Source organism: Onychomys torridus, chromosome 16 (assembly GCF_903995425.1).
Source record: "Onychomys torridus chromosome 16, mOncTor1.1, whole genome shotgun sequence".
Classification (NCBI taxonomy): Eukaryota; Metazoa; Chordata; class Mammalia; order Rodentia; family Cricetidae; genus Onychomys; species Onychomys torridus.
The window spans coordinates 47,392,461-47,406,509 of record NC_050458.1 but is presented as its reverse complement, the minus strand read 5'-3'; the positions used below and the strand labels follow the sequence as shown (position 1 = coordinate 47,406,509).

Below are 14,049 nucleotides of genomic sequence, written 5' to 3'. Positions count from 1 at the left end.
CAGGTACCTGGGGATCTAATCACCGGATCAAAGGTGGGTGGTGCCTGCAGCTGAGAGAGGGAGATGGGGGAAGGGCAGCAGCTGTTTCTAGAACAGTGGTTCTCAACCTTCCTAATGCTGCAACCCTTTAATGCAGTTATGATGACCCTCAACCATAAAATTATTTCATTGCTACTTCATAACTGTAATTTCACTACTGTTATGAATCGTAAGGTAAATATCTGATGTGCAGGATATCTGCTATGCAACCCCTATGGGGGTTGAGAACCACTGTTCTAGAAGAAAAAGATCTCCCTGCCTCTAGATATGTCCGGGAGATGCCCTGATGGAGGAGTCCAGCAGATGTAGCTGTCTGTATTTCCGAAGAGAGCTGAGCTGACCATGGAGAGCCAGGGTCAGACAGCAAAGACTGAGGACTAGGCTGTGTGGCTAGTGGGATGAGAAAGGCTTTGACAAGCCCAGGACCCAGTTCAAGCACTGGACTGGGTACTTTCCAAACCTTCTTCCTGACCCAGAACCTGAGCTTTGGGAATGTTGAGAATGAGATTGCTCCAAGTTGACCAGGTCTGGTTTCCAATTGATGTATTGCCATCACTGAACTTTGGTGTGACTTCGGTATGCCACAAACCTCTCCGAGACATCCACAGTATTTCTACTTGTGCTGACCTGTTTATAGATCTGTGTGTAGGATGTATACGTACACACACACACACACACACCCTTCAACTTTAAAGAACTGTAGCCAAAAAAGACTTCCAGTTAAGACTGGCCTTGAACTACTTATCCCCCAGCCTTATCCGACTTTTCAGAGAACTAAGGAACAAGCATAGGTCATGGTCAAGAGAGGGCTCAGTGTAACTGCTTCTCCACAACTTAAGCTGTAAACCTTCCTCCTGGTCGCTTCCCTCAGCCTGACCTCCAGGAGCTTAGCTCAGGGGACATAATCCTCTTCAGACCCTCAACCCTTGCCTACTTTGCTGCCACCCATTCGATTCTGACCCTAGAGTCCCCGCTCTTTCTCAACCTATCGAGACTGTTGGACCCCTGCTCCCCCAACCACGTTCTTGCTCTTACCTTTGGGTTCTCTGGCCAGGTTCAGCGAGGTAGGTTTGGTGGCACTGTCTGTGGCAGCATCCACAGTGGCATAGTCCTGGCCTGAGTCTGTGCTTCTGCTTGGCACTAGAAAACAGCTGGCAGCGTCAATGGTCAGGTGATTGATGGTGTCTAGCTTGGTCTCACCAGTGGCTGGGATTGGGCAGAAAGGCACAAGTGAATCTAGGGCTGTACCCAGTCCACTTGTGTCCAACACAGAAGAATCTGTAATTGTATCCAGGTTGGCTATATCGGCTCCAGCCAAAGCCGTGGATGTGTCCAACCTGGTTATGCCCAAATCAAACTGATCTGGTATTTCCAAAGCTATGGTCGAGCCTGCCATCGCCCCAACCATGACATTTTCCAGGTTGTCTGAGTCTGCAGTTACCAGCTTCAGAACTTGGCTTGGCTTGGTTGTCTCTGCTCTAGCTAAATTCATGGCAGGGCCTAGTTTGGCTGGGCCTGCTATCACCGAATCTGTGGCTTTTCCTGCCTTGGATGCTATAGGTAAGTCAATGGTCATGCCCATCTTGGCACCCAGAATAGGAAGCTCAGTGCCTCTGACCATTCTAGATGGGTTTGGTGTGGACGTATTGATAGCCAGCTCAGGTCTGTTGATGGCCATTGTGCCTAAATTTCTGGCTATATCTAGTTTTGTGCCCACGGCAGACAAATTTGTAGGAGTAGCAACCCTTTGGAGGTACGCTCGGGATCTGGGAATACTCCTGGGCTTGGATTTGCCTCTTCCTGGAGAGGTTCTGGTTTGAACTTGACCCACAGGGCCTGAACTCTGAGTAAACTGAGATTGGAACGGTAAAGCCAGACATGAAGACACCAGTGGCTTATCCCCTGAGGGTATCCTGTTGGATTTGGTAAGATCTGGCTTCCCATGGCCTTCAGAGGAGGTCCTGACCTCTGGAATTTGGGCCATGGGTGGTGATCTTGAAGTGAACAGCCTCTCTTCTCCATGGGTGACAGCCTCCCTGCCCAAATTGGGCAACTCTTCCCAATGAGAGAGTGAAGCATCCAGGGGCCGAACTGGGACATTCTGGCGAATCGTTAGAGAAATAGAGCTGAGTTTCCTGGGCATAAAACTATTGGGAGGCAGGGAGCTTAGGGGCCCTAGGGTGCCCCGTTGGGACATACTCCAGGCCCTGGATCTAAAGCTTGGTTGGCTGGAAGTCTGTAGGACACTGCTTTGGGGGAAGGCATCCAAATGGACAGTCTTCTTGATGGCAGGGATAAGAGGGGACACATCTCCAGTGAGCTTTTGGTGGGTATGGCGCCCCAGCATGTGGCTTCGAGAGAAAGAAGTTCTGGGGCCTGGAGCCCTGTGCGGCTGCATCTCTGGAGGAGGTGGTGCAAAGTCGTGGTCCATCCAGGCTGTTCGGCTTTCCCTGAGGCAATCACAAGAAAGGAGGGGCAGACAAGGATGAGGTCTTAGCTCTCCTCCTCCCAACCAGCAGATGGCGCTGCCAGCCTGAAGGGACCGTATTTGGACACTTATTGAGTCCTTAATAGAGTGTGGTTTCCTAGTCCAACAGCTTCCACCTGCTAGAGATTGACACACACCTCATACACCTGTCCCTGCAGCAGCCCAATATGGGCACTGCTGATGAGCAACTTGCCCCTGACATGAAAGAACCCAGGATGGGATTCAGCTCTTTCTTTTCTTGGGTCTGAGTGTGGCTGCTCTCCCTGGGAAGCTCTGTGGAGGTTGCATACCTATGCAGGGACTCTGGAGGAGGACAGTCGGTCTCTCTTCCAGAAGCCACCCGCAGCCGACAAAACAAGAATCCAGGTGTCTGGGTTAGAGGCCTTGGAATGGCCAAATGGCCTCTGAGCAGAGTCTGAATCAGGGGATTCTGCTCCAACCAGGAAAGAACCTCTGAGCTGGGCTTGTGGTGGGAAAGATATCTGGAGGAAGTCTGAGTCAGTTTGAGTGCATTGGGCAACTCCTAAGTATAGCCCAAAAGCGAGAAAATAAAGCCTCCTTTTGAAAATCCAACACGGGGCTCCCAGGTTGTGCCTGGTGGGGTGGAGATATGGCTGAAAGTTAGCAGGGGCCAGACCAGGCTGCAAAGTTGTTCATGTCCTGCAAGTTAACCTGGGCCCATCTGTTGTTAGGAACAGCCATTCGAAGGCAGGCTGAAAGAGAGATTGTTGGAAATGGGATTGAGAGTAGGCAATCTGTGGGGTGTGACTGAAGGACTCTATGGGCTGTGAGATGGGCCAGGGATGGCATTGGAGAGGCTGCCTGGGGGCAAGGAAATGAGAGAGAAGAAGGTACCCAGGTTGATGCTCCAATGCTGCCAGGTAGTCTAGATAGATGAACCACATTCCCCAAGGAGGTCTTCAGGGTCCCCCAGGGGGCTGGCTGGTGGCCTCTCTGAGCTGCATATAACTCAGCCTCTGGGGCAAAGATATTTCCACTACTTTCAACACCACAGGCTAGACAGGCTGCTTGGGGAACCAGGCCAATGCTGGTGGGGAGAATTATCTGAGTGTAAGGGGCTAGCAGAGGAGAATGATGTCATAGCCATCTCTCTGAGGTTTGGAACAGGAGGCAGGAAAGGCAGGAAGCCCAGGCATCCTCACTGCACCTTAAGGGACATCCTCAGCCCTCCTCTCTAGCCATGCATTTGTATCAAGACTATCCAGTCTTTGCTCCTTCTCTATTTGGCACATCCTCGCCGCTCTGACCTCTTGTCCATTGTTCACACCACACGCATTTGGGCGCACCATGTTCACACTGCACTTAGCCACAAGCCCAAGGACAGGAACTTCTGAGATGACCTTGTTCTTATGCCACCAGATCCCTACCTCCTCACTGAGCCCCATGTACCATGAACACCTTGGTTCTATCCTTCCCAGTGTGCAAGTGCACATATGCGCTCTCTCTCTCTCTCTCTCTCTCTCTCTCTCTCTCTCTCTCTCTCTCTCTCTCTCTCTCTCTCTCACACACACACATACACACACTACACCTACCTTGATTGGAAGACAGAAAAGTGGCCAGTAGTTTTCAGTCAGAGAAGCTGGACCAATTGCAGACCCCGCCCCCTTTTCTGCACCTGGAGGCCGGCCATGTGGCCTGGCTCAGAGACCTCTTTTCCCTGGGTCCTCTGGGGAGGGAGGGGGCTTTCATTCAATCTCCCAGTCACAGTCCACAAGCTGAGGGGCCTGTCAGCTCTCTTCTGACTTGTCCCTCCAGCTATATCCCCAGCAGCTGGGCTGGGCTCTGGGCAGGAAAGATCTGGCTGGAGAGTGGGTGGCAATGAATGGCTGCTCTGAGTCTCTGGAATCCTACAGAGTTATGGGAGTCAGCCAGCTGAGCTGCCCTGAACACAGGGCCATGCAGGGAGGGGATGCCCTGGCGTTCTACCTAACCCTTGACTGGCCCCTTGAGAGGTATCGCCATTGAGAGAGAACAGGGTTACTCCAATGATGATGCCATTGTTTGCCCCATGCCAACTTCCCTCCTGCCTTCCTTCTGCAACCCCCTATAAGTCTGGTGACCTGTGCCCATGCTCCTGAGTTCTTACCTCAAGTTGCAATTTTTGAGTATGCATCTATACCCTTCAAAACCATTCTCTGAGATCCAATTTGCTCCAGACAGATCCTAGACTAAGACTCAGGGTATGAAGGTAGCTGGCCCTGACCCAGACCGAAAAGAAATCCACAAATCCATCCAAACTGGCTCTGGTGAGGCAGATTCTCAGCAGCCCCTGGCTGCTGGACTGGAATAGGTACCCTTTCCTGTGTCCCCCAGCACCAGGCTGCCTCTGTCACACAATGGTGTAATAAGGACTGTGGTGGGAAGAGCCACCATTGGCTGAGTACTTACTTTGTGCCAGGCACTGAGCCAGGCTCAGGGAACTCAGAGTCTGCTCGGGAAAACAGACGTGTAAGCAGATCCTCACAGTATCAGCCACAGAGTACATGACAGGGACATCCCCCAGATGCTCACTCTGACCCAGGAGCTAAGCTAAACATTCTCCTGGCATGTCTCCTAACCATCACCTTGTCACTTGCTTTTTGCCAGTGAGGACACTGTACCCCCCACAACACTGTGGGGTCCTATGTACTACTGCTACTCTCCTTGGCGAGTGGCCCTCTGGCTTGGCCAATAGAACTTTCTGTGATAATGGAAATGTTCTATATCTCCACTGCCCAATAAAATGGCCACTAGCCACAGGTGGCTCCTGAGCACGCATCATTATTCTCTGATAGCCAAGGACCTGACTATTTCATTTGACTTCATTTGAATGTGTGTCTCCTGTACTAGACAGCACAGCTCTGAAGGAGCTGGCTCTTACTCTTCTCTGGGCCCAAGGACCTGACAAGAATCACTCAGCATGTTTCTGTACAGTATCTAAAGGGTGACTATGTGGGGCTGGGATCCTCCCCTCTCATCCCTTCTCTCCCCTTCAAGGTTTAGGTTTCCAAAGCTGGCTGTGCTCTGGTTACCAGGGCAACCTGCAAGAAATCACAGTGGAAGGGGGAGGGGCACTGTCTGAGTTCTCCCCCATCCCTGCATGTTTTGAGGCCCCGAGAAAAGAAAAAAAAGTAGCTGGGGAAAGACACAAAATCTGCCTGGACAGCCCAGGGAGCAAGCTCTGTAGAGCCCACCCCTGCTCCATTACGTTACCTCCTGGGAATCAAGCAGCCTGAGCTGGAGTCAGGGGCCCTGTGGTCTCCTTGCCTCACCACTTACTATAAGACTCCCGTCTGCTAGGCTAGTTCTGGTGGATCTCTGTGAATTCGAGGCCAGCCTGATCTACAGCGTGAGTTCCAGGTGAGCCAGGGCAACACAAAGAAACCCTGTCTTGAAGAAAGAAGAAGAAGAAGAAGAAGAAGAAGAAGAAGAAGAAGAAGAAGAAGAAGAAGAAGAAGAAGAAGAAGACTCCTAGGTCTTAGCTGTCTTTTCGGTTAGAGATTAGATGCCCTCATGCGATTTCTTCCAGCCTAAAGATCTAGAATCCTCCCTCCTCCCTCCTCCCTCCTTTCAGAGCAGGACCTGAGTCTCGTCCATCTCTGTTTTCCACATGCCGGGCTGCCTCTCTCCTTCCCCTCCAGTGTTGGCTGGCTCCAAGCAAGCTGTTTAGGATTTTGTCATCTGCAGCCCCTGTAGGCAGGAAACGTGTATTCAACCTCGTGTGTACAGGTGTATAATGTAAGTATATAAACCCAGTACTTACTGATAAATAATTCAGAGAGAGATTCATTTTACCTGGGGGTATAGTGCAGTGGCAGAGCACTCAACAAGCATGTATTAAGGCCACAAGTTCAATCCCCAGAACCACAAAAAATAAATAACATTAATTTGAAAAAGAAATTTTAAAACAACTCTTTGAGTGGGGGAGGCTGATGAGATGGCTCAGCGGTTAAGAGCACTGGGCTGCTCTTCCAGATGTCCTGAGTTCAATTCCCAGCAACTACATGATGGCTCACAACCATCTGTAATGAGATCTGGTGCCCTCTTCTGGCGTACACGTGTACTTACAGACAATGCACTCATATATAGAAAATAAAAAACAAAACAATTCTTTGGTACACATAAAATTTTGCCATTTGTTAAAGACAGCAAATTTGCATACTAATGAGATATATATGATTGTTTATTTTCACATAAAGGACTAAATCTTAGCTGTTTACTCAATGTTGTAGAATGTAAAGCATCATCAGTATTTTTTAGACTTGATGGATATTTTGATTTTTTTTTTCAAGATGGGGTTTCTCTGTATAACAGCCCTGGCTGTCCTGAAACTCTCTCATTATAGACCAGGCTGGTCACAAACTCAGAGATCCACCTGCTTCTGCCTCCTGAGTCCTGGGATTAAAGGTGTTCACCACCATGCCTGTCCTATATTTTGATTTTATAATTCACAGTGCTGAGAATGCCACTTTGCATAAATCCAAAGTATAATAATGGCAGGAATGTGTTCAGAAATTACTAGAAATTCTTCTCCACTCCCAAGTCAAATTCTCCTTAATGACTCTTTGAAACTCTGGACAGCAACAGAAACAGCAGTGTTGTGTTTTAGACAGTTTCTCACATATACCAAGTTGGCCTTAAACTTCCAAGAATGACCTTGAGCTTCTGCTCCTCGGGGCCTCCACTGCTGGAGGATACGATTGTGGATGAGCACTCCAGCATCTGGTTTACGCACTGCTATGGACGGGGCGAATTTTATACTTAGACAATGAGAAACGACATAGGAAAACTGAACTGGCGTCGCTTCCCTTCTATGATAGCACTAAAAGTGCTACATACATATGTGTACTATGTACATACCATAGTCTCTGTGAGGTTTTAGGTGGCATTCACTGGTGGTATATGGAATGCTGGCGTGTGCAGGTCAAAGTGTGCACACTGAATGTTCAATACCAAGGATGGACAGTGAGAGTACACCCAGCCAACACACAGGAATTGGCCGGAAACACCACAGATTCATTTCGAGTTTGATTTTGAATTAATTTGTGACTGTTGTGCATTCAGAAACCTTTTACTGTTGCCCAATTTTTACCACCCCCACATTCAGTTTTTACAGTCTTAGTAGAGGTCACTAGCTGTCCAACCATTGCAAACTTGGGTCTAGCTGCCCTCTAGTGGCCGAAGGTGACAATGCCCTCCTTTACATCCGTGCACTTTTCCCATCAAAGACTGAGAAATTGACAAGTGTCCTCCGAGGACAGAGACCTCCACTCCCTGACAAGAGGTGCAGGCTATGAGATTTCTCAAACATGTGATTTCGAGCATCCCACTTTGTCCTGTAATACGGGCTAGATTAGACCACATGGGTAACAAACCATTCCAAAACCCTCAAGGCTTGTGACACCAAAGGCTGGTTTCTCATTCATGCCTCCTGCCCACAACACTGTGGACCAACTAAGTTCGGTGTCATCTCCACTCCAGGACCTGGTAGAGCCTTCCAGAGCTTTGCCTAATTACAACCCATTGCCCAGAACTAGCAAAATCCTGCTGCATGCTGAGAGCTGGGGAGCCAGGGATGTTTGTTAAGCAGTGATATAGACTCACAGGTTGCTGTAAGAATGACCTCAGGGAGCTTCTAAGACTCACATGGCCCTGTTAGTGTATGTCACACTCACTCAATGTAAGCCGTGAAAATTGGGCTCTCTGGAGCTAGGGATAGCTTGGTAGTAGATTGTGTACATAGCGTGTATAAACCCTGAATTCAGCCATACACACACACACACACAGAGTTGTGGCCTTGGAATTCCTATTTTCTTGTCTATTCACCCCTATAATTTTTTTGGCTTCCACGAAGCTGTGGAAAGCTGTTCAAAGCCGCAGAACCAAAAGGGGAAATGGACTTGCTGAGGTCACACGGTGAGTCATTGGCGAGACACTCAGATCTCCATACTTCAAGTTCTGAGGCTCTCACTTTATGGGGTGAGAGGGAGAAGATCGTTAACTGACACTGTGGCCACCATAGGTGCGGCCCTGTTCACGTGTGCGTAGGTATGCATAGGTTGTGCTTGCATGGGTGTGTGCCTGTGTGTAGAGGTCAGAGGTCAATGTGGATGTCTTCCTCAGTCTCTTTCCATCTTATTTATCTTAGAGTCTCTCAATGAACATGGAGCTCACCGATTTAGCTGGGGTACCTGCCCTGTGAGCTCCCAGGAACTTCCCATCTCCTTACAGGTACACCTGACTTTATCTATGGAGTATTTCCCCAGCCCCATGGCTGTGGGTTTGTTTGTTTGTTGTTGTTGTTGTTTTGGCGGGGGGTGGTCTTGTTTTTCAAGACAGGGTTCCTCTGTGTAGCCATGGTTGTCCTGGGACTTGCTCTGTAGACCAGACTAACCTCGAACTCACAGAGCTCCGCCTGCCTCTGCCTCCCGAGTGCTGGGATTAAAGGTGAGCGCCCACCGCCCGGCTTTCCTCCGAGTTTCTTATGGGGTAAGGAGGTGTGGCGACCTATAGCCACAGGCCAGTACTGGTGAAGGCAAAGGTTTTCCATTCACCTAGGCAGCCAGAGGACAGGGCAGGGACCAGCCTGAAGCCAGGGCCTGACGACAGGAAACCCAACAGAACTGGAGACTGAAGTGGTATATCCTCAGACAAGCTGGCAGAATCCACAGAGCATTTCCGTGTGCCTCTGTTTCTTGAGTGCTGGGCTCAAGGGTGTGCACCAATGTCCAACTCCCGTGGCCACCCTTTAGAGGATGCTGACAGCCTCCGCTCTTCTCTCTAAGCTGGTCTTTTGGCCTCTTGCAGCCCTCGAGCTCAGGCGCAGTGGAGAACGGTGGGGGAGGGACAAAGGGAAGCCTGTCCTGCCCTCTCAGCTGCAAGCTGAACATTGCATTCATTCCTACTCGGGACTCTGCACATTCTCACTCCCTGTCCTCTCACTCCGGGCTGAGCCCATACACACCCACCCTGCCGTACCCTGCCAGCTCCTGGGACTCTGCAAAACCTCATAAAGCAGCTGAAAAAAAAAAAATCCCCTGCCATCTTGGTCTCTAAACAGATGGCAGCCCCTGGTAAAGCTCCGGGATCCCTGCTTGAACACCAGGCCCACTGGTCACCATGACCAGACACTTCTCCATGACATCAATAATATCACATATAAACTAGGGCAGATATAAGTTGCTGGTGGGGTGACAAGGAGGTAGCAACAGGAAGTTGATCAGGTTCCCTCCTGGGTCTAAGCTGTACTTGAAAAGATACCCTCTGGCCTGGTGATGGTGGCGCACACCTTTAATCCCTGCACTCAGGAGGCAGAGGCAGGCGGAGCTCTGTGAGTTCGAGGCCAACCTGGTCTACAGAGCGAGTTTCAGGACAGCCAGGACTACACAGAGAAACCCTGTCTTGAAAAACAACCAAAAAAAGAAAATACATAGGTGTCCACAGAGAACAGTGGCAGAGCTGAGTCTGGGGCCAGATGTTGGCAGGGGCATGTATCAGGCCTGACTCATCTGTGATGTCGGTGCCTGGCACACGGAAATGCTCTGTGGATTCTGCCAGCTTGTCTGAGGATATACCACTTCAGTCTCCAGTTCTGTTAGGTTTCCTGTCGTCAGGCCCTGGCTTCAGGCTGGTCCCTGCCCTGTCCTCTGGCTGCCTAGGTGAATGGAAAACCTTTGCCTTCACCAGTACTGGCCTGTGGCTATAGGTTGCCACACCTCCTTACCCCATAAGAAACTCGGAGGAAAGCCGGGCGGTGGGCGCTCACCTTTAATCCCAGCACTCGGGAGGCAGAGGCAGGCAGAGCTCTGTGAGTTCAAGGCCAGCCTGGTCTACAGAGTGAGTTCCAGGAAAGGTGCAAAGCTACACAGGGAAACCCTGTCTTGAAAAACCAAAAAAAAAAAGAAAAGAAAAGAAAGAAATGCTGAGGATACAGTTGGCTCTGTTGCTCTTTCTATCCCATCAGGAACACGTCCTTCCACCGTTCAGGAGGCAGAAAACACACCTTGCATGAAGAGTCACTTCCTCTCTCATGTGAAAATAATCATCGTCAGACTTCCTTGAGTTTCTCTTTTCCCTCCGGCCATCAGGAAACTGGAAGACAATAACAGTATTGTGGCAGGGATAAGCTTTTCAAGAGGACAAACACTTCATGACACATGACAGGGTGACATCACAATGAGTCTGTCATAAGATGTAAGTGATGTCATACATCGCCTTGTGATAACAAAAGAAATGCGGGTCGGCTGAGAAAGGAGCTGAGAGGGTTGTCCTCCAGAATGAGCTTCATTAGGAGACAGCCTCGTCACCATGGCGGCCGGATGAAGAGGGAGAACATTAAGAGGGACAGTGTGTGGAGGCAGAAAGCACAGCAAGCCTTAAAGGGAGAGGAGCTACATCCATTTAAAACCTGGAGAGGATACTGGGGGTGGAGGAGCACGCCTTTAATCCCAGCACTCAGGAGGCAGAGGCAGGCGGATCTCTGTGAGTTCAAGGCCAGCCTGGTCTGTAAAATGAGTTCTAGGACAGCCAAGTCTACATTTTTAGAGACCTTGTCTCTAAAAAACCAAAGCAATAACGACAGCAAGAAAAATAGAAAGTATGCTTTCTACTGTCTACTGGGCTTCTGTTGTTTGTTTTGTTGTTCTTGAGACAGGATCTCTCCCACGCAGCCCAGTCTGGCCTTGAACTCTCGACCCTCCTGCCTCTACCTCTTCAGGTGCTGAGATTAACAGGAGTAGGTGGTCGTGCCCAGTTTATAGCGATTGAATGCCAGGTTTTGTGCACACGAGGCGAGCACTCTAGCAACAGAGCTATTCCCCACCCCACCCCCCAGCCCCTGTGCCGTGTTCTGTGAATGGTCAAACCACAGTGAGCTGAGGGTTGCTTGCCTTTCCTCCTTGGCGACATGAGAGGGATCAGCTGAAACCTTCCACGGGCTCTTTCTGGGAAGAACAAATGTGAGTGAACATTTATATAACAAGGCCCACGATGAGAACGGAAAGAAACCCGGTCTGAGACCAGAGGGATTGATGAATCCCCAGCGCCCCCCATCCCCACCCCACCCCACCCCGCCAATCATCCCCAGCTACAGAATACTTGGTGGTGGACATTGGACCAGGCTACTTCAGAGACTCTGGTCAGAGTCCAGGCAACACACTCCTTGCCACAGTCTTGCTCAGAATCGTGAATTTCACACTTCAGACCCAGAGTGGCTCAAATTCTATTTTTAAAGGAGTTCGGAAATGAGGTTTTAATGTGAAACCCTGACCGTGAATGCCAGCAGCCAACTGCATCTTCTCAAAACACTGGAGAATCAACCAGACTTGGCTGCAGGCCACGTGGGAGCCCAAGGCCCTCCACAGCTCAGCTGGTCAAGCCCAGGCTACTCCCAAAGGGCCTGTTTGATATGGCTTGGTGGACAGGGGGTGAGTTATAGTATTCTTTCTGGAACCTACCTTCCCCTCAAGACAGTCTGAGAGAGCTAGCTGCCTTGTTCCGAGATAATTTAGGTCCAGGGCTTGTTGTTAGTCCAAGTGGGCCCCCACCCAAGCTGGACCGTGTGTAGGGCCCCGCGCCATATCAAGGGGATCATTTCAAAGTGGGCACTTGGCCTAGGGTAAGGGATGAGTCCCTTTCCTGAGCTACTGGTCCTTCAGCGAGAGCCGGAACAGGTGTCCAAGACGGTTGGAGATACAGGACAGAAAGCGTGCTGGCCTGAAGACCAGGAGACGGGCACATGCCTGAGATCCCAGCACCTGAGAGGTAGAGACAGGAGGAGGGCTAGGCGTTCAAGCCCAGTGTCAGCTACATGGTGAGTCTAAGACAAGCCTGGGCTGTATGAGACCCTCGTAACTTGATGGAGGGAAGGAGGGAAGGAATAGAAAAGTTGCCAGCAGTTCCCACGGTGAAAGGATGAAGTTAATTGGTGATTAAAAGGTACACAGGGGGCTGGGGATTTAGCTCAGTGGTAGAGCGCTTGCCTAGCAAACGCAAGGCCCTGGGTTCAGTCCTCAGCTCCGGAGGGGGGGAAAAATGGTACACAGATAGCTGGGTGCTTTCTGTGCATGCCTTTAATCTCAGCACTCGGGAGGCAGAGGCAGGCAGATCTCTGTGAGTTCGAGGCTAGCCTGGTCTACAGATCGAGTTCCAGGACAGCCAGGACTGCTAACACAGAGAACCCTGTCTTGAAAACAAACAAACAAACAAAAGGTATGCAGAAGCAAGATTAGAAGGTGGCTGGAGAGGAGCAGAGGTGTGGTTCTGGGACCGAGACCTCTCCTAGCATGCCCAAGACTCTAGGTTCCCTCTCTGAGGCAGGTGAAAGAACCCTACAGGATCTGCCTGGTTCTAGAGATCCTGAGGCCTCGTGAGCTTTCTTGCAAAGGTACAGGGCTCACAGTGCCCTCTGATACCTTCCCTTCCCTGCTCAAGCTGGGGGGAGTCAGGTTTCTGCCCCCAGAAGCCATCATTCCTAACCTGTGCACATATATGGCTTCTGCTCGGGCCCTCTGCAGCCCTGCCCCAGGACATGGCTGTCTTCTGAAAATGAGGACAACACTGAGCTTCTGGTCTCGGCTTCACACCCCCTGCCATTTAGATTAGCACGAAAAGAAAAATGTCACAAGTGGCTTGTGAACCCTGCCACCTCAAGTGTCAGAAGTTTAACCTGTAGAGAAGGAGTCTCCGAATACATCAGGGCCTAGCCTGAGGCAACACAGAGCTGGGTACCCAGTGAGTGGGTTGGCCCCCATGATTTTGTGGGGTGATCTGAGAAACACAGGAAGAGTTCTACCCTCTGGGGAGGGTCCTCATAGCACCCACTCCCCTTGCTGACCTCTCTGCCACAGTCTGCTTGCCAACAGCACGTACTCAGACCCCTGACTCTCAGGTTCACCTCATACCCTGCCCTCAGACTTCCAGACCCTAACCCGAGTGGCAATAACCAGGGGTGACCCTAATGATCCTTCCATTCTGCAAGCTTGTTTCCTCTCCGTAAAATCATAACCTCCTCCTTCTTCACTCATCCAATATCTTCCTCTCTCTCATCATGGTCACCTTCCAATTATAAGATCAGCCCAGAGCTGTCTGGCCAATCAGGGTATCCCAACCAGAACTCACAGGCTTTGGGGGCCAATAAGAGTCTATCTTCTGAACATTCTCACTTTTTTTGTTTTGTTTTGGTTTGGTTTGGTTTTTTGAGACAGGGTTTCTCTGCACAGTTTTGGTGCCTGTCCTGGAACTCACTCTGTAGCCCAGGCTGGCCTCTAACTCACAGAGATCCACCTGCCTCTGCCTCCCAAGTGCTGGGATTAAAGGCGTGTACCACCACCGCCCGGCTGAACTGTCTCACGTTAAGTGACCTCCTCATGTCCCTCCTCTTATTTTTTTTTTCTTTTTTTTTCTAGAAGATTCCTTATTGAGTACACTGCAAGGAAGTGATGTGCTGGGGAGTCACTAGAGTGCTGCTTACTGAGACTTGCTCTTTGAAATCAAGATGCTGGGGCTGGAGAGATGGCTCAGTG

At 50.3% G+C, this 14,049-nt stretch overlaps 1 protein-coding gene and 1 long non-coding RNA gene across 4 annotated transcripts in view; one reads left to right on the top strand and one right to left on the bottom strand.

Annotated features, from left to right (window-relative positions):
• Septin3 (septin 3) overlaps nucleotides 1-2,485 on the bottom strand; it is a 22,969-nt gene extending 20,484 nt beyond the window's left edge. For both annotated transcript variants that reach the window (XM_036207691.1, XM_036207692.1), the window contains exon 1: nucleotides 1,075-2,485. In XM_036207691.1, coding sequence (XP_036063584.1) covers nucleotides 1,075-2,470 — 1,396 coding nt within the window. In that variant the 5' untranslated portion in view covers nucleotides 2,471-2,485. The remainder of the gene's footprint in view (nucleotides 1-1,074) is intronic.
• The window catches only part of LOC118596796, a 15,118-nt gene extending 1,069 nt beyond the window's left edge, over nucleotides 1-14,049 (top strand). The window contains exons 2-4 of one of the 2 annotated variants that reach the window (XR_004946748.1): nucleotides 8,676-8,758; nucleotides 10,491-10,720; nucleotides 13,933-14,049. This is a non-coding gene — a long non-coding RNA (uncharacterized LOC118596796). Of the gene's footprint in view, nucleotides 1-8,675; nucleotides 8,759-10,490; nucleotides 10,986-13,932 lie in introns of those variants that run through there. The other variant, XR_004946747.1, reaches the window with a different exon arrangement.